The sequence below is a fragment of the Stegodyphus dumicola genome, chromosome 12 (assembly GCF_044657685.1).
Source record: "Stegodyphus dumicola isolate Sdum_Otavi_A_Nest chromosome 12, ASM4465768v1".
NCBI lineage: Eukaryota > Metazoa > Arthropoda > Arachnida > Araneae > Eresidae > Stegodyphus > Stegodyphus dumicola.
Window position 1 is genome coordinate 24,360,529 of NC_140779.1, and position 21,137 is coordinate 24,381,665.

At 34.3% G+C, this 21,137-nt stretch overlaps 1 protein-coding gene across 3 annotated transcripts in view; it reads left to right on the top strand.

The window, feature by feature from the left end:
- The window catches only part of Ipk1 (Inositol phosphate kinase 1), a 272,981-nt gene that overhangs the window by 204,773 nt on the left and 47,071 nt on the right, over positions 1-21,137 (top strand). For 2 of the 3 annotated variants that reach the window (XM_035357089.2, XM_085827576.1), the window contains exon 1: positions 12,774-13,103. The exons of the other annotated variant lie outside the window; for it this stretch is intronic. In XM_035357089.2, the coding sequence (XP_035212980.2) occupies positions 13,026-13,103 (78 nt within the window). In that variant the 5' untranslated portion in view covers positions 12,774-13,025. Of the gene's footprint in view, positions 1-12,773; positions 13,104-21,137 lie in introns of those variants that run through there. 3 annotated transcript variants of the gene reach the window in all.

Genomic DNA, 21,137 nt, shown 5'->3' on the forward strand with positions numbered 1-21,137 from the left:
CCAATGTTTAAATGAAATGTAAGAAAAAATGCGTATAATTTAATATTCCAATACGAGGAAGTCATGTGGTGTACACATCAGATTTTTTAACTAGGATTCAAATTCTGCTGTGCATTTTTTTTTTTTTTTTTTTTTTTCTTTCCCTTTTTAAGCTGCGGGCTAAAACCATTGTCCTAATAGTTTAATAATTTAAATTAGGATTATTTGGATTACGATAATACGACAAAGCACTTAAAGTTTAAGGGGAAGAATTTTTAAGGAAAGCAGTTAGCCGTGATTTAAGCCCAGATCCAACTACGAGCGTTCAGCGTTGTAGGCCGTTGGCTGCATTAGTTAAAAATAATCCTTAGAAATAAAAAATGTAAAAATAAGCTTCTTATGTTTAAAATGTCCAAGATAAATGATAACGAGAGGCACTTACATATGTACGTACTTATGTAACGGTTGTTACATCATGCACGTTATTTTTTCTTGTTTAAAAATAACTTTACGCTACTATATTTAAGAGTAAACAATATATTATTCACTTTTTAAAGACGTTCATCGTCTTACGACTATTTTCGTTTCTACTGTTGCCACTCACAGTCTACATAAAGTTGTACAAAAGAAAAGATTATATCTGATTTGTAGAGGTTACAGTTATATGCTGTGTGACATTGTGCTAATACCTATACTTCGGAGAAATATTAAAATAAAGTATTATTTTTTGTTCCTTCCAATATATTTAGTATAACTGTGGATATAAAAAAGTTTTTTTATTATTATTAAAAACAGAAACGATTTTTTTTAATCTCCGCACATCATATTTCAATGTTCATATGCAAGTTTTCCTCACATGATAAATAGATATTTTTTTCAGTGTTAGTTTCTATTAATACATCCGACTTTATATGAAGGTAATTGTTTCGGAGAAAACACTTCACAAAATTTCCTCAAGAGGTCACAAGTATCGCGTAATCGGAATCGCAATCTTTGAGAATGTTTCTCATCGGGTCAGCTGATGTCGAGTTTCCTGCAGGGTGGTTCACATTCCGGAACTTAGACTTTTTTTACTCGAAATAAAAGTTCTGCCTGCTTCCCATTTTCCCAAAAAGGAGAACAACTTGCCCTGTGAACAGTGACAGTGAAGGGGAAAATGTAAAAAACAGAGCAAAATAAAACGTAGGAAGAAAGGAAATAACGTAACGCTTTAGCAGAAGTCTTCCTTTTCACTTCTCTTCCGCTGGGCATCGTTTCCGCTTCCCGCGGATGACAATGCATATAAAGATAGGAGGTGTCTTATTTGAGAAAATAAACCGAAAGGGAAATTGAGTTCAGTTCTTTCGAGTAACGAAGACTTATTCCAGGAAATCTATGTAATTTATTTACTACAAAAAAAAAACTCATGTTATTGTTTAAATGAATAAGACAAGCGTCGTAGAGTTATTGTTATAGAGAATAAGGTTTAAAAATCGAAAATATAATGCTTTCGTTTTTTTTTTTTTTTCAAACCCATTTAAGGGGACATTCTCAAATGTGTCACCTTCGAAATCAGTTGCTCGGTTATAGATAGTAAAACAAGTTATAACTGTTAGTTGTAATATCGAGAATCTTAAGGCCCTAAAATTGAAATTTTAAAAAATATCATAATTACTATTAAAAATGATATTATTATCATTATTCATTTATTTCATTATTACATTCAGTGTCCTATGTTGAACTGCGGTGCTTAACCACCAGGGTGCCTGGGCGCCATAGCCCTACCCCTCATCGAATAACATGATAAAAGTTTCGAATTATGAGAAATATAACTGAATGTGCTTAATAATTAAATGAGCAAGAGTTTAAATTCATAATTGCTAATAGTTAAATACAAATTTTTTTCCTTAAGTACCTAATTACTAATCCATACATAATTAACTATTTTTTAACAACTATTTCACAGAAGAATACATGTACACACAAGAGAAACAAAATACGAAGTGCGACGCCTTAGTGCCACTAGTAAAAAGCAAGAAAAAAGAACAATATACAATAAAGAATCTGAGCAACAATTTGCATAACACATATACAAAATTGCACATTACTAACATTTAGGATCGCCTTTGGGCGTTTACTGAAATTGGGGTCCCTAGTATCATAGTAATAGTTAACAACCACAGGATTGTCCAGAAGTTCCTGTTTATCATAAAATGCCCTAGATAGGCGGCAATAAAAATCAAAAAGATCCTCTATTCTTAACTCTTTACGAATGTGGTTATTCCGAATGTACCAGGGGGCATTACATATCATACGCAATACCCCGTTTTGGGCAGCTTGTAACTGCCTTCTCAAACTTTTGCACGAGTATGCCCAGACAGGGCATGCATAACTAAGAATTGGACGCAACATGGTTTTGTAAATGAGCAACTTATTATCAATAGATAGAACACTGTTTCGAGCAATTAAGGGGAAGAGTGAAGCTTTACTAGCTCGAAACTTCCTGAGAATATGTGTAACGTGTGGGTTCCATGTAAGAGATTTACTGAGGATCACCCCAAGATAAGGGACCTGCTTGACCCAGGGAATGTCCACACCATACATTTGCAGGTGAGTCGGGAAATTCTTCTTAGTAGTAAACAGTATGGCATGTGTCTTGTCGACATTCACTTTGACTTTCCATTTGGTCAGCCAAGTCTCTAGCGAATGGATGTGGTGTTGTAGCTGTTGTATTGCTGAACTAACAAATGCACTTTGCGTTAGGATCGCTTTGTCGTTTGCATACATGGCTAGTGTTGTGTTGTGTGTAGTGGGGATGTCGTTCACGTAAATATTGAATAGGGTAGGGCCCAGAAGGGATCCCTGTGGAACACCAGCCCGTATAGGCCGGTTTGTGGATTCAGTGTCCTCTCAATTATCCGGGCTAATGCCGGGAAAGCATGTCAACGATAACTAAAAAACACTCATCAAAACTATCGATTTTCATGCATATTGTACGTATTTATTTCTTAAAAAGAATCAGTAATTTTACTTTGTTTTTGAGAGTGTTTGTATATTTATCTAATTTCTCTGCTTATTTTTCCAAATGCTATTTTATCACAGCAGTATACGTTTAGAATTCCCTATACAATTTTCTTTCTTTCTTTCTTTCCTTTTTTTTTTTTTTCCTCCATTCGTTTTCTTTGTTTATCATATCAATGTTCAGTTTAATTACTTTACAAAACTTTTTTTGTCTTTTTATTATTAAGGTTTTATGTGTTAACATTATTTATCATGTTCTTGACGCTTACGCCACATAAAATTCGATTCAACGGCAAGATCACAAAATGTGTAAAAGCAGCATATCTTAAGAATTTTCCGCGCAGACGATAATAAAAAAATTTCGTGCAGTTCGTTTTGTACTGTTGCCACTGTTCGCTTTGAAATCGCTGAGTTTTGATTAATCAAATATTCGTCATAAAGTTTTACAAAATATGAAATAGACGATAAAACAAATTCGAAATTCAAAATTCGTACTGCCAGATACCGATACTATTCAAAATTTGATGACTCCGTTGTTATTCCATAGTAAGAGAAATATGCAGCATACATTCATGCAGATTCTTCATTATTTAATTTCTTTAAATATAATACAGGGCGGTAATATTTGGTGGCAACAATCTGAAAAGTTATATACCGCGATTATGGTGATTAAACGCAAAATATAAATTATGGTGATTAAACGCAAATAATACGAGACTAATATCCCTTTTGGGCTAATAATACATGAAACATAAAGAGCAATTTTGTAAATGTAAGGTGTATCAAACGGCGGAAATTTATTGTATGACACGTATATGCAGTTCAAAGAAATTCAGTAAATTAATCCACTTTTAGTGCAAACTCTCACTACTCTCGTTTTCCCGTAAAATTCGGCTGTAATTTTACTAAATTATAATATAATAAACCATTTTACTTGGATAACTTCTAAAGAATTACCTCGGTCACCCTTGTGGGGGTCTTGCTGTATAAGAGGTTAGTGCTTACCTGCCCCATCGTTCGAGTTCTGATTAGGGAGAAGTGTGAAGATCTGAATCCTGAATCTGGTTCTGAATTTGATTCTGATTAGGGAGAGAAACCTAATATTCTTTAAAAACTTCTCCGGAACTTACGTAATTCTAGGATTATTTCGAATCACGTAATATTCTATCTAAATTATTTGTACTCTTAGATCATTCTGTCGTCACCTGGCATTTAGTGAAATTTTGAATGAAGTAATTTTTAAATCAAGCAGTCCGAGAGGCTAAAAGGCTATGAAGTTTATTTGGTAAACATTTCTGATACAGCAGAATAACTATAGAATTAATGTTACGATATTTCAGATTGTTCGCTCTATTTATTTAGTAATCATTAATTTTTTAAAAATTTTTTTAATTAATTTTTTTAAATTCAATTAAATTTTTTAAAGAGGTTAACTGAGGTTCTTACCGATGCTTTTTATTAGGAAAATCGATATCATTACGTAGAAGTTAGTAGTACGTAGTTAGTAGTAGTAGTTGTAGTAGTAGTAGTAGTAGTAGTAGTAGTAGTAGTAATAGTAGTAGTAGTAGTAGTACGTAGAAGTAGATCATAAGTTGAGAAGTTAAATTAATTTATTTGACGAACATATTTTCAGCAAATTATTATATATTTACATTATTGCAAGTAATATTACTTATTACTTTTAAATTTAAATAAAAAAACACAAGATATCGTATTTAAGGATGCAAAGCGTCAAAGGTCCGTGTTCGAGCCCCTGCGAGGGCATTGCTCATTTTTCACGGCTCCAGCATCAAAATAACCTAATGACTACAGTGGCGCCCGAACTAAAAGGTGGCTCACCACCAGGATGTGGCGATTGGGTTCCCTAACACCCAGTCACCCTTTAAAAGGGGGAGTATATATTTTCTCCCTTCTTTCTGCATACCTTCGTGGTGTAACGGTAGCACACTCGGCGCGTATTCGAGAGGTCCAAGTTCGAGTCCCGGCGGAGGCATTGCACCTTTTTCACATCTCCTGCTTAAAAACAAATAATAATGAAAAAAAACCCTAATGACTCTACGAGGTATGCATATGAGTTGAAAGATATAATTCAATCATTGTTTCTTTCCTTTCAAATAGCATGTCGTTTTGAAAGCTGTTGAATACATAAATTTCATTTTTTTTCTTCGACACATATTTGGAAGTACTCTTTCCTTTCACATAATCTGTTCATCTGCTATTATAGTCTGCTGTTTTAAAATTAGGCACTTTAAAAGCATAGCAACCCTTCGAGGATTCTAGAAAATTCGAGGAATGGACTGTTTTTTGGGCAGCAGTGGTTGCCATAATTATGAGTCATGGTGTGGGGTGAACAAATGTCCTTGAAGTGCCTATTGTATAATAACAGACGATGTCAGTGGCAACAACGGGGGCTAATTATCTGCATATAGTTATCTATTTTGTTAAGCGATGGTCTAATAGTTAACTATTTGAGTAAAATCTTTTAATTACTGTCATTTTAACAAATACAGACTTTTGACAAATGTAGATCTTCTGTAAACAAACAGCTAATGACTGGTGAACATTTTTAAAACAAATTTTCTTTCAGAAATTTTCGAGTTCCGGAAGTTTGAATTTTTTGTGGGGGAAGGTGGTCGAATTTATGTGAAACATAAACATATACGAAATCCTCTCCCCCCCTCCCTTGTAGAGGAATCGTTGTCCTCTGACCACGAGTACATTATATCTAGCTTTGCAAAGTGCGTTTCCAGATGAATAACTGAAGAACAATCTGACCATTCTACTGCACTGAACCATTACCACCTTTTGTTCTTAACCATTGCCCCCCTGTCATCAAGACACGGAATATTTGTCTTGCACATTGTTCGATGTAATCTGAGAATAGCACTTAAAGGAAATATAATAGTACCACCATTCATTTATTTATTATTATTCTATACCCTATCATATAAAGTTCTTTTGGAGCTTGAAGTCTAGTGCTAAATCTCTTACCTAACGTAATTATAATGATCAGTCCTGATTATTCTATTGTTTTGAGATTGTTTACGCAGCCGTTTACATTCCAAACTCGAAAGTGATGGAAAGTGAGAAACTGAGAAGAGGCCAGACTTAGATGCAGTTTCTGCAAAAAGATAAGAAGAAAAAGTACTCTAATTTATTTCGATGTTAACGGACTGACGGCTTTGAAGAGAAAAGAATTCCAACTGCATATATAATCTTCTTTTCCGTAAAACAAGCAATACAAGAAATAACATGTTTTTCTCTAAAACTCCGCATGTATTAACATTCTCCGATGAGATTATATACTCGAAGAAGTCTAGAAACAAAGACCTCTTCGAGAGGTTTTTATTAAATTTCTTTTAATACACCAACTGAAGGACAATAATTGCGGTGGGGGGAATATGGTCTTATATGTAGATAATCTTACGGGAAGCACTTCCGCAGAGAACTCGGTAAATGTAAATATCGCCAACTTTGGCGATAATAGTTCAAACCTGGTAACCTAGCTAATTCATCCTATTCGCTTATGCGAAGGTTGTCGTTGTTCGCATTTGGAGATTTATATTATTTTTCTCTTATTTATTATTATTTTTTCTGAATTTTTTAACAACGAATAGATAGAAATATTTTCGCATAATTAAAGAAGTTTTCGTCGAAAGATGCCGGTTCTCGGGTCGTCAGTTCGGGATCAAAGGAAGAATTATGGCGGGAGGGGTGAATGCTAATTTGTAACATGGCTGTTCACGTTATGTTCTTAATTATTAACAGCTGTAAGCACGCAGAACCATTAGGTTTCCAACCCCTATAATAATTTTTAAATGTATAAAGTTCTAGTTTTATTAAAAATGCTACTGAAGAAAATTTGATTACTGTTGAAGGTTATTTGTATTGTGAAATATATTATGAAAAAGGATAGGTATTTGTTTTAACGTAAAATGCTTTAAGCTGTATGCAAGTAACTTGAAAAAAAAAATACTTAAAACTATATAAAATGGATATATTAAAGGTCATGCATTCATTAATTTATTACATGGGCATGGCTCTTACCCAAATACATCAATCAACAGGCAAAGTACTTAATAGTGAAAAATTGTAATAGAAATATTAGTATTCTATATGAATTAGAGAAAATACATATAAGTATATTGTAAACGTAAGTATAAGAATACTAATTGCTATTTTTTAAATGAATTTTTACTTCCCGTTATGTTTAATACATTGTTTTCTGTGCTAACTTGAATTTAATAAAAATTTATTTTCGTATATCACGTTTAACCTGTTAGTTTTATATCTACATACTTATTATCTGTGAATTTTTACTACCATTGTCTGCTAACTTGAATTTACATCACTAAAAACCACGTTTACAAAATATCACGCTTACGGCTCGACTCATCCTCGATGAGCCGCGAGCTTGGCGAGTAAAACTGCAACTTCGCCAAAGAGTTCTTTCCCGAAGCACCAAGGGGTGCTCTGCGGATGAAAACCCAAGGAGGTTAGAATAGAAGGAGGGAGGGTTCGCAGTTTCCTCCACTATCGGGGAATGAAACTCCGCCGAACAAGCGGCGTCCATGTTTGTGACTTCAAAACATTGCATTACGGCAGTGACATGTACGTGTTTCTAAGCTGTTCCGTGCATTTATTTTCCAGTAAAATTATGTTAAATTTATAATGAAATCCCCCGCTATTGTTAAATTTTTGTTTTAAAGTAATAAAGATGATATCCATAATTTACTATGTACAGCAAATTGTTAAGAAATAGTTCGAAATCTAAATGCATGCGCATAACATTAAAGCCTTTAAAAAATTATGTTTCTTCATATTTCACGGATTCGCTTAGGTTAGAAAATAAATCTTAATAAAATAAAACAGAATTCATTGATTTCAGTTTATGCGCATTTCATATTTATTAATCTCAAAGAAACTGCCTTTAATTAAGTTGAATTACAGAAATATACCTATATAAGTTTTTGGATACATCTTTTCACATGTTCAATTGTGTAAATATTTTACTTAATTTTATCACTATACTGCTCAGAAATTTGTAAGTTTATGCAAAAAACTTTTAACAACAGAACAGTTTATCTTAACTTAAAAAAAAAAAAAAAAAAAAAAAATGAATAATAATTAATATATAAAGAAAAGCATTGCTTTATTTAACACCTTTACAATTAATAAAAATAGTAACAATTGATTTCTTACTTTTCATGAAAGTTATAAAACGAATTAACTAAAACGTTCAAATTATACAATTTAAATCCTACCATATAGCATTGTATCCTAAGGAACGAAGATACAAGCTATAAACAGAAACATTAAAATGTATTTAATATATTTTGATTATAGTTATATTAAATAACCTATTTTAAGTCCTTTTTTTTAACATCTGGAAAGAAAACCACATGACATTGTGATATTTTTTGACATAATTGTCATATTACATAAAAAAAAAAAAAAAAGAAAGAAAGAAAAAGAAAATTACGTTTGAAAAATAATGCCCGGAATTTTTTTCGAGAATCTATTTGTGCATCCATATGCAATACAAGCTGACATGCTTCAAAAAGAAAAGAAAAAAATGTTGCAATGACAGACTTCCTTGCACAAGTCACGGTGATAACAGGAAGATGGCCGCCAAGCTTCACCGTTTGAGTTGAACCTTCCCTCCTTCTATTCTAACCTCCTTGTGAAAACCCATCTTACGTGCTACAGAGACCATTCACTAATGTCTGATAGTTAAAATAGGAGCTTCATGGTCATTGTTTACGTTCCTCGTATTAAAATGGCGCCGACATGGATGACGCAGTTTCGACTTTAAATATTCTTAATATATTCAGTCACTCTCGGTCTACTTAAATCAAACTGAATACATTTAATAATAAAACATTCACACGTAAACTAAGTAATAATTCATCAATACAGATAAGCTATAAAATAAGAATTACAACCGTTACAGGTCAGCTACGCTTTTAGCGACCGAATTCTACGAACGACAAATCTCAAAAGCATGTTGCCAACGCAGGGCAACGAAAAGGTGAAAATTAATTCGATAGGCATTGAAGTGAACAGTCATAAAGAGGCTATCCGGATATTTTTTTGGCGATTTTACTTTGCCGTAAAAAAATTCGCTTTGTTTGAGAATTTGTTTTTTAACAGCAGCTTTACTTTTGAACGTATTATTATCATTTGCTAATTGACAGCTTTGTTTTCATGCAAAATAGCGGTTTTAAAGAAGCAATGGACGGAAGGATATGTCTGTGCTCTTTTCTGACTTTTTCATACTAAAATTTCGCCCATATTTATGAAGAAAATTCTAAAATTGATTTATTATTTATGGCAGCCGTTTGTAATCACACTTTTAACACAATAAATTGAAAAATAAAACACAAAAATTTTTACGAAGTTTCTTTGTTAATTGTGGCATAAATAAAACTAAGATTACTGAGGTAAATACCGCCATGAATGAATACGACGTCTCACTTCCTCTTTGTGAATTGTCAGTTCGTCTTTAATATGCTCAATTCATGGCATAGTTGCAGTTTTGCAATGTTTATGCCACAGATCTTATAACCTTCAACAGTGTTACCTCTAATTGCTGCCCAGACGGTATAATGGTTAAGGGAGCCTGACTGCGATACCGAAGGCCCGGAGAAGGCATGTCTGTCCGTTAATAGGAGGCAAAGGTGGCCCACCTATTAGGTGCCTCCATAATAAAGAGACCGTCACATCTGGCCTTAGGAGTGGCCAGCGTCGGCATAGGCAAGCGCCCGCCATTAGAAAAAAAAAATTAAGTGAGAATATTATTGTACGGTATGATATATCTTCATAAATGTAGTATATATATTGGTGGCCAAAAAAGTCAAGTTGGCTTCGAACCAGCCTTAGGGCTATATCGTTACATAACAACAAGTTCCACGCAAAACAATAGCTCTTAAAATTAAAACATTTAAATTAAATTTTAAAGGATTCATGACTTTACGTTTAAATAATGTTCTAATCATAAATAAAGATATATATATATATGTAATTATATTTCAGGAGCAGGAATTTTGATAGCGTAGAAGTTTTGATCCATAATGACTAGGAAATTGGAGGCGAAGGCAGATTAAATCTTCAGTTTTATTTTCAGCAACATGTTACGGCTACACACAAGTCGGCACATTAAATGTGCCTGTTCCAAAGGGCTTACATCTTTGATAGATTTGCAGCAAAAAAGAAGCAGACAGACTGCACTCCGGCTAATGCAACGCGTAGAAAGATAGTGCGTGATGTTCAGGATGAAATCTTAAGTCAAATTGAGTTAGTTTTGGTTCTCAAAGCATTTTGATTGGATAATTAATATTGCTGTAAAATTATTATTTTCTGCTTTAGTTCAATTTACATCACTAGAATTACGTAAGAGTCATATTACATAGATTTTTCTCGAACTGATGCAGTGAATTTAATCTTATTTAGTAAAGAATGATGATAGGCCTTTTGAATTGAAAGATATGGAGCTATAAATTTAAATCCTTCTGTGTCGTCGTTGGATTGCCAAGCTTCACTCTATTCTAACCTCCTTGGTTAAAATGGCCTAGCAGAATATCTAGATAGAGTTTGCCTCGGAGCAACAAATCTGTAATCACTTCTTGCACTTTCTACTCTGCCCAGTGGTACTGAAATTGGGAAAAGTTTGCCAGTTATCTCAATCCTTCCTTTTGGTGTATTATTTTCTGAATAGTTGGTAGCAAGCACTGGCTTCTGGAAGACCCTGATTGAGGGTTTCGACCCTTGTAGCATCATTCAATTTCAAACTAGATCCATATCTTAATTTATTACGGAAATAGAGGTCAATATTATTAAATTTTTCGTATGTGACAGATACAAAGTCATTAAATGTCACTACCTCTACACTGGAGAAGTATGTACTGAATTTTTATTTTACTGCTTCCCAGTCTTTGTCTAAACACTCGTGAAAAAAGTATGCAAGTGCTTCTCCTCTCAGGCACTCAAAAAATACTAGCGGTTTGTCCTTATCTTGAATATTTTTTGCGTTGCATTTTTGTTCAAATAGCAAAATGTAATTATCGACAGGAATATCACTTTTGGATCCATCAAAAATAGCAAATTGGAATTTTCTTATATCAATAGTGGTTATTGATTCTTGCGTATTGGTTGACATCGCGGCTTTAACTCTTGTCTCCATTTTTGAAGCACCGATACAGTTTCCACAAAACTCAGATTTGAAGCACCACTCTTGATTATTGAATACAATCTCACATCACTAGAATTTTGTCACATTATACGAAAATACTAACGTGAAGCACAATACTCTTTTCTGAAACTGTTACTCCTATTATATTTATGGTGTTAAAATATAACTTATCAGTATGGAAATTAGTACCATAAATATTTATGTGCGTTACATTTAATTATAAGTAATGATTATGTAAAAGTTTTATTTTGTGATATTCTGTGATAACAAAAACCTTATCTGAAGAATTATGATTATGTGAACTCTCAAACAACAAAACTTTTGGACTGAAATGATGAAAAATTCAATAGGACTCTAAAAATTAAAACTTTATTTAAAAACATTGATATTTATAAATTATACTTTACAGGATCAAAATTTTGTGATTTATATTTTTTTTTCCATTTGCTAGTGCTTTAACGTTTCTTCTTTAAAAACGCTTCTCTGTCGCTACGTCTTTTTCTTCTTGAACGGGAGACCGCTTTCTGTCTCTACTGCTGCTCTCATTTGCTTCCCTTTGTTAGAAAACTATGACGCAGTGAATTTAATCTTATTTAGTAAAGAATGATGATATGCCTTTTGAATTGAATAAAGATTTGGAGCTATAAATTTAAATCCTTCTGAATCGTCATTGGATTTCCAAGCTTCACTCATGTGCCCGACTGCCAAAATATTGCATATATATGTATATATATTTCATCAAAAGTAAATAAACACTTTAAGTATAGATAATGTTTACATTGAGTTTCCAATTCATACATTCCCCAAACTTTGTTAACTCCTGATATTCTATTTACTCAAGACATAAGTAATTTATGAAGTCTCTCTCTCTCTCTCTTTTTTCTAACATGAAAGTTAAAAAGTGGAGTTAGTTCATTCAAACTCCCAAAAATGATACGTCAACACTTTTTTTCACATCAACAGTGATCCTAAAACGGGGAGAGTTTCTGAAACGGTTGATCTCAGACTAATCCACTTAAAATACAAGAAATATTGACTACTCGTTGATTTCTATCACCACTCCTTTAGTTTGGTGATTGTAACTAACATATGGAAACAAAATGAATTTGATAAATGGAAAACTATAGCCGCTTTTCGCTCATTGCAGAAAAATTTTGTACGTATGGTATCAGGCATAAGAGTGCGCTTTTTTTCCATAATCCGAAACAGTAGTTATCTTGCATTCATGATACTAATATATGATTATAGGTTATGAATAATAATTTATGACTGATTAATAAAACAGTTTTTGTAAAAAACTGAGAAATTTGTTATTTTCATCAAAAAGATTGAATGATCAGAAAATGTCGAAAAATACGGACCTGTCTCTTTTAAAAAATACTCGTAATATATCTACTTCTAGATGTATTTTTGATTGTCTGAATTTTTGTCTGGGCATGTTATTTGTCCCTACCCATGCTACTCTTGTTTCTTTTATCATACACTGTTCTCCCTTTTAGGAACTACCTATGCTATGGTAAATCAGAAGCTCGAAAATCGCCATCACATGTTATTCTGGGATAGCGCAACCGCGCGGGGGCCCGTTTATTGCGAACTGCGTTCGCCTGAGTCGTCTGAATTAAAACTCTTAAGGACGAAAAATAAAATAGGAAAAGGATACATTGACTTTGTGATTTTCAGTTTTTTTATTGTTTGAAAACGGATATGGATGAGAGAAAAAGCTAACTGTAACTTTATTATTTTTTCGCAGGAACCGGAAGTGGAAATGGGAAATCAAAACTGATATGGCGGTCAGAAAATGGGAATTTAATTTTAAAATACAGTGCAATCTAGTCATATTGTGTGATATGCTTAAATGTCTTTCACAATATCATATGAAAACTGTGAATATCGGGGTGAGGGGAATGCTGGCCTTGTTATCCGTTTAAAAAAGGTGAATAATAATTATTTTGTGTTGTAAACAGCACACATCTTCCAGTCATGATTGACATTTAAAAATTGATTCTTCCGACCAAGCATATCCATGTTCCATTGAAAAATTTTTAAAACTCCCGAGTAGGAGCACAATTCACTATTACACTCTTTTAATAGTATGATATTATTAATAGGTTTTGACAAGTCAGCAAAATCATATTTTATGTATAATCGTTATCTTAGTGGGTTAAATAGGATGACATTACTGATAAAACTAAAAATCAAGTGCAGAGTGGTTAATATTGCTATAATTTTCAACCGTAATTAAGTTGTAATCTGTATTTTATAAGACAGAAAAAAAAGGGGGGAATGAATTTTAGTGAATAATCTGCATCTAATATCTGCCTTTCAGTTTATTCAAGTAATTATACAGGTTAAAAGCAAAAGAGAATTTTTTTCTTCTTAAATCTTTGATTTAAACTCTGATTGATACGTTTTGTACTTAATGAATGAATGGATGACTAAAATAAAGTTTTGCTTCTGTGTGATTCAATAAGTTATATATTGTTAAAGCTCCATTATCTATTATTTGTTTAGATATTTTAGCTTCGCAAATGATTTTTTGATTTTCATAACTAAGAATGAATTTAATGAAATATTTAAGAAATGGAAAATTTTAACAAAGCAGTCCAAAGGTTTTTTTATTTAATAGTAAAGGAATGTATTTTGCCCTGTTATAGTTGTAGTTTTTACTTTATCGATGGTACTTTGAAAAACACTTTTGTATTGTAAATTGTTATTACTAGGTATATTTAAGATAATTAACCAGATATATTCATATGTATTTTCTATTACTAAAGCTTAGAATTTTTTAAAAAATCTGTAACTAGAATGGTACTTTTCTGTTACACACTGCATGCATTTTGGCATGTGTGTGAGAGTATGTGTTTACTGCATGTAATGTGCATATATATGCACAAATATGGTACTTTATCATTACATATATAGTTGCATGCATGCAGATGCATCAAAATGTGTGACAGATACATAATGGAAAAGTACTGCTGTTTTCATGTTTTATAACTGAAATAACCATGATAAATTAAAGGTAATATTAAATTTGCGTTTTAATGATTTGATTTGTATTTTATTGTAAAAGATTTTTTCTGGGGAAGGAAAGTGTGTTCTGTACTAAATACTAAATAGATGAAACAAAATATGAAAAAAAGAAAATGTTTGCTCCAGTTGCAATTACTGACGCCCAGTCTTATAAGACATAGACATGCTGCTCTTTCTTAACATTGTCCTTCAGTTCTCTAGATAGTTCTAAAATGTAAATAAATGTCTTTTCCGCAAGGCATAATTAAGTTTATTAAAACTACAAAGAATCAGGTGAATCATTGCTAGTTGGTTACTTTAATACATCTGTTAATTAAAAAAAAATTATTATCTGGAAAGAAATCTGCATTTCTTTCATTAATGTGTTATTTTTCTTTAGCTACTATTGTTACATTATCTGGAATAGTTAAATGTTAGTTTAATAATAGCTGAATGAAGCAAATCCAAGATTATTATTTTTAGAGTGCCTAGGGTTTAGTACCCTCTCTACCTGCACATCGTAAAAATGAAATTAGTGAGCAGAGCTCAGAAAGGATACGTGATAGATGTTAGGCTTTTGTAAATCGCATTTACTTAAGCTGAAATGCAATTGTTCTAGTATTCCTTTTAGTAGTAAATATGTCTCCCGCCAAATGAAACAAACATAGTTCTAGTTTTAAATGCAAAGTCATTCAGTTTGCAAAGATAATGGAAATCGTGTTGCATCTAGGATTGTTTGCCTTCTAAGTTAATCTGCAGCAAGTCTAGTGATGTTGCAGTAATTAATATGCCAAATAATGAATTTAATTTGCTAAAAAGAGTAATGAATTGGCGAATTCTAAAAGAAAGTGTTGCCAACTGGGTCTTATAAAATCACCACAATCACTAGTAACAGCATTTAGGTACATGTAGAAATCAAATTTTTTTATGCTCATCTTTTCCTTATTTTGAAACCTATCATTTTAATATATGGCGTATAATGCGCACTGGTAAATTTGAGTCTCAGTTTTTGTATTAAAAGTGCACGTTGTACCCCGGAATATACAGTATATATGTAAATATTGTTTTTGTTTTGTTTTATATCTTCAGATTGATTTAAACTTCATATATATATATCGCAAATAATTATTTACTTCTTTTCTTTTTTAATTGTACCTGAAAAACGCTTAATTTTAAATCCTGTAATTCGTAATCAGGATTTTAATCGAAAGCAAAGCATTTTCTCTCTTTATATACAGTGAAGTGACAAAAGTCATGGGATACCTCCTAATATTTTGTCGGTCCTCCTTTTGCCCAGCGAAGTGCAGCAACTCGACGTGGCATGGACTCAACAAGTCGTTGGAAGTTCCCTGCAGGAATATTGAGCCATGCTGCCTCTATATACGTCCATAATTGTGAAAGTGTTGACGGTGCAGGGTTTTGGGCACGAACTGACCTCTCGATGATGTCCCATAAATGTTCGATGGGATTCATGTCGGCGATCTGGGTGGCCAGATCATTCGCTGGAATTGTCCAGAATGTTCTTCTAACCAATCGCGAAGAATTGTGGCCCGGTGACATGGCACATTGTCATCCATAAAAATCCCACCATTGTTTGAGTACGTGAAGTCCATGAATGGCTGTAAGTGATCTCCAAGTAGCTGAAGGTATCCATTTCCAGTCAATGATCGGTTCAGTTGCATCAGAGGACCGAGTCCATGCCATGTAAAAACAGCCCAGACCATTATGGAACCACCACCAGCTTGAACAGTGCCTTGTTGACAACTTGGGTTCATGGCTTCGTGGGGCCTGCGCCACACTCAAACCCTACCATCAGCTCTTACCAACTAAAATCGTGACTCATTTGACCAAGCCACGGTTTTCCATTCGTTTAGAGACCAACCGATATGCTCACGAGCCCACGAGATTCGCTGCAGGCGATGTCGTGCTGTCAATAAAGGCACTCGAGTCGGTCTTCTGCTGGCATAGCCCAAGGAAGACAAATTTCGCCACACTGTCCTATCGGACACGTCCCTCGTACGTCCCACATTGATTTCTGCGGTTATTTGACGCAGTGTTGCTTGTCTGTGAACATTGACAACTCTACACAGACGTCGCTGGTCTCGGCCGTTAAGTGGAGGTGGTCGGCCACTGCGCTGTCCATGGTGGGAAGTTATGCCTGAAATTAGATACTCTTGGCACACTCTTGGCATTGTGGATATTGGAATGTTGAATTCCCTAACAATATCCAAAATGGAATGACTCATGCATCTAGCTCCAACTACCATTTCGCGTTCAAAGTCTGTTAATTCTCATCGTGCGGCCATAATCACGTCAAAGCCTCTTCACATGAATAACTTGAACACAAATGAAAGCCCTGCCAAAGCACTTCGCATTTATACTTTTTCTACGCGATACTACTGCCATCTGAATATTTGCATATTGCTATCCCATGACTTTTTTCACTTCAGTGTATTGTTATATATATAATGTTGTGTGTATACTAAATAAATTTTAAACCTTAGTTGATGATAATATCTAAAATCTTTTTTTAAAAATTTTTTTTAGTTTTCCTTCCTATCTGAAATATAATAATATATTTTGAAAGTTTGTTTGAAATGTTTGAAATAACATCTTTTGAATGCTTCTCATTTCAAAATTAATGGCTAATACTTACAGCAGAAGTGAAAAGATAATCATTAATATTCATTTTGAAACATTGTAAATGAGTAATAGTAACATGATATTATGTCCCTAGAAATAAAGTGTGTATGCCATTTGAAATCCATTTCATTAGTATAATTCTTCTCTTTTTTATTCTTTTGGTTGCCTAAGATAGTGGTCTCCAAAGTAAGGTATACAAAGTGATATGTAGCGTAAACAAAGAAATTAGCTCATGATCACTTGCAAGTGTGTGATCGTGTATATTGTATTGCATTACATTACATGCGATATGACTTATACAGTTGAATCCGGTTAATTGGACCACTGGATAATCGGACCAAATCCTAAAGAACTGAAACAAATCCTATGTACATGAGCCTAATATTATTTGCTTATTTGGACCAAAATTCCATTAATTGGACCAAAAAACATGAGAGCGAATAAGAACCAGAAGCCACAAGGTCGGCCGCGTACAGCGGATGTTCAGGTGGTCTGCGACATATGGGAGGATCTGTAGTTGCGGCTTCCCAGGAAAATGTTTTATCAAAGGTCAGGAATTCCTTAAAGTGCATGACAAAATCAAAACTGGTGGGAGGTGAACATGCACACCATTTTCTTTGACCTTTCTTTGACCTGCGCCTCAGAGTTTTGAGGAAATGAACATTAGAGTGTCCGGTTTCACCTGAAAGTAATTCCTGGCTGTCAATCATGATTAAAGTTTACATGAAAAAGCTATCATTTCATCACCTTTTTGGGATGATTTTAGTGCCAAAGCTTTGAATGATGAGCATTTTATCTCCCTCTTGACCTCAACATCTTGAACCGGAAACACCAAGGTTTCTTCAGACCACTTTAGTCAGTGAACTGTGTGCGTGTCTTGTCTCCTCTGCCAAAATGCCATGACGGGATTTGATGTTAGCTCAAAAAATTAGTTTCCTGGATAAGCAACAACCACAAAACACTAGTCAGCTTCGTTGGGTGGAAATAAATGGATTGGCAAAGACTACAATTTCGTGCTTGATAAAACAAGAGAATGAGCTGCGAGAAGAATGGGCACAATGTGAAAGATGAGGCGGAACTTCCAAAAATCGGAAGCGTGAAGTCAAGGACCCAGATGTCGATGAGGCCCTTAATGAATGGTTTGCCATTGTTACTGGATGTTCTGTGTGAGTAAGTGGCACAGGCCCAGTTTTTTAGCGAGTTTTTCTGCTGACTTTAAAGCTACGGATGATTGGTTGTCACGATGAAAATCTAGACATGACATAAAATTCAAGAAAGCTAATGGTGAGAAAGAAAATGCTGATAGTGCAAATGCTGAAGAATGGAAATCAACAAAACTGCCCGAGCTTCTTGAAAATTTTTCAGCAGATGACATCTACAATGTTGATGAGACTGGGCTGTATTATCATGCAACACTGGACGGCTCGTTAAGTTACAAACATGTTGCACTCTCTGGCTCCAAAAAAGCAATGGATCGCATAACTGTTTTGTGCTGCTCAAGCATGTCAGGAACGGACAAGAGAAAGCTGTTGGTTATGGGAAAATGCACTAAGCCTCGCTGCTTTAAAGGACTTAGAATGGACAGTTTACCAGTTGTGTATCATGCAAACAGAAATGCATGGATGACCTCTGAACTTTTTAAAGAATGGCTGAAGGATTCGGACAGAGAGCTACAACGCCAGTCGAGAAAAGTGCTGCTTCTTCTTGACAATTGTGCAGCACATCTTCATTTTGATTGCTTGATGAACATCCAACTGGAATTTCTACCTACCAGGACCACAGCTTTGGTCCAGCCAGTGGACAATGGCATCATAAGAAATTTGCAGATCCTTTATCGTGCAGGGTTGGTTAATTACGTCCTTGAAGCAATTGAAGAAAGTTTGCTGACCTCATCGTCAAATCCGGAAAAGTCAGTGCAAAGGTCAACATCTCACAAGCAGTTACATTTGTGGGCGACAGCTGGTGAAAAGTGAGCAGTGAGACTCAGAACTGTTTTACTCATTGTGACCTTAAGCACTTGGTTTTGGAGATGGATGTGGACATGCTCATTGAAAGGGAAAATGATGATTTACATGTGGAACATCAACAGGTACAAAATTGCGAAGAATTTTTATTCATTGAAAACGAGCTTCAATGCTACGATGAAAATGAAGATTACGACGCTGCGATCGTTGCTCGAGTTGCAGAAAAACACACAACAGCATCGGAAGACCAAGAAAGTGATGATAATGATGCCGCTAATAAGTTGATGCAAGTGACAAACAGGATGGATGTGAGGAAATGCATTGAAACTTTGCATCGGTATTTCATGCAGGAGGGAAATGAAGGCAGTCCCATTGCTGTGTTAGATGTTTGTGGTGATTTTGTTCATGTGCAAAACCTCAAGAGAACTCGTCAGATCACATTGGATAAGTTCTTCAAATGTTGACTGGAACTTGGTAAGAAATTGTTTTTATTGTGCTTCGGATGTTGAGTATTGGGGAGATTGTTTCTTGGAATTTGTTTCTAAATTAATTTTCTCAAAGGAAAAAAGTTCGACTGTATTTCTTGTTTGTACATGTATGTTCACCATATGTGTGGATCGCACCATAAAGTTCATAATTACATTTTAGTACATGATTTACATGTACATTTACTGTTTGCTACATATAGCATGTCCAGTCTTACAACATAGGACATGTTCGTGTAATCGGACTAGCTGGTTATCATGACCAAAACCATCGCTTCCCAATGTGGTCCGATTAACCGGAATCAATTGTAATTACTGTATTTGACGGCGTATAAGATGCACTTTTTTCCTTTGAAAATAGGTCTGAAAAATGGGGTGCGTCTTATACGTCGATACTCAGTTTATTCGGAGCTATGCGAGTATATTCGGAGTTTTTTCTTGTTTCCTTGCAGAGTGTGGAAATATTACAGTTACGCAGAGTTCAGTGAATGCGCATGCGTTGTGTTCGACGATCACAGCTGGATTTGTTTAAGCTTTCCAGGTTTTGTGAACAACTTTTAAATGTTTGAAATTTCTACTGTTCAATTTTCTTAAACTTGTTGACATGTTATGGTTCAAAAACAACTTCGGCATTGCTATAACATAGCATAAAAGCTACATATGATTGCGTATGCTAAAGAACATTTAAACAGGGCTGCAGAGAGACATTTTGGACCACCCCCAACTGGGGAAATGATAAGAATTTGGTGGAATCAGGAAGAGGATCTAAATAAAGCAACTTACAGTAAACATAGCCTACAAAGCGGAACTGCACTATGGCCTGAACTTGAGGCAAAGCTGAATACTTGCATTTTAGATTACAGAAAAGCGGGACTTTCAGTCTCTACAAAAATGATTATTCAACAAACGAAAGAGATAGCGACTAATAGAGAGATTTTACTGGTTCAACATCATGGTGTTCAAGATTCATGAAGAGAAACCAGCTATGTATGCGGACTAAAACAAAAATATTGCAAAAGATGCCATACGAATACGAAGGAAAATTATTGAATAGTAATAAAGTTCAGCCAGTAATAAAGTTTTATCCTTAAAAAATGTGTATAAAAAAGGGATGCTTCTTATACGGTGGCAAATACAGTATTTTCATCTTAGGGGTAAATGATTAGAAAAGTTTGGAGATCGTTGGCCCAAGGTTGGCCTGAGGCCTAAAGCCTTGGTTTTTTGTTTGTCATTCTATGTCCTAAGTTACTATTCAAGTTTTGTCATTTTGTGTCCTAAGTTACTATTCAGGGTACATAATCTAGATTTGGAAGCAAAACATTCTATTTGTGTTAGTGTTATGGTCTTATTGTTATATGGTATTCATTTTGTTTAATACTGTAGAAAATAAATTCAGTAACATATTGTACACATGCTGGTTCATCTTCTTCAGAAATTTAAGCTAATCATTAGCTGAGTAAAACTTTGAAAAACTGGTAGCTTGCAATGGATCTGTTGCCACTGGCTGTGCAGTCTAGTTGCATGAAATTTTCCTCATATCTAATGAAAAGAGAGACTATTTCCATTTGGGAGTCATTCACAAAGACACCAAGTAATAATCCAAGTGTGTTTTTCTCTAGACTAGCAGTAGTCAATCTGGTCTCTACTGCTCACTGGTAGGCAATTTAAGCTTTAATGGTGGGTAGTAGAGGCTTTTGTCTATCTGATGATGAAAATCCATTCTCCGGCGGGCAGCTCTCTCCTGTTTCTGCATATCTTTAAGGCTTTGATATAGCGTGCATAATGATCACATCCTAACAAAGCATGAGGTTAGGAGAAATTTTACTGAGAAACAAATTTCTCCTTTTCCAGGTTTCCTGGAAA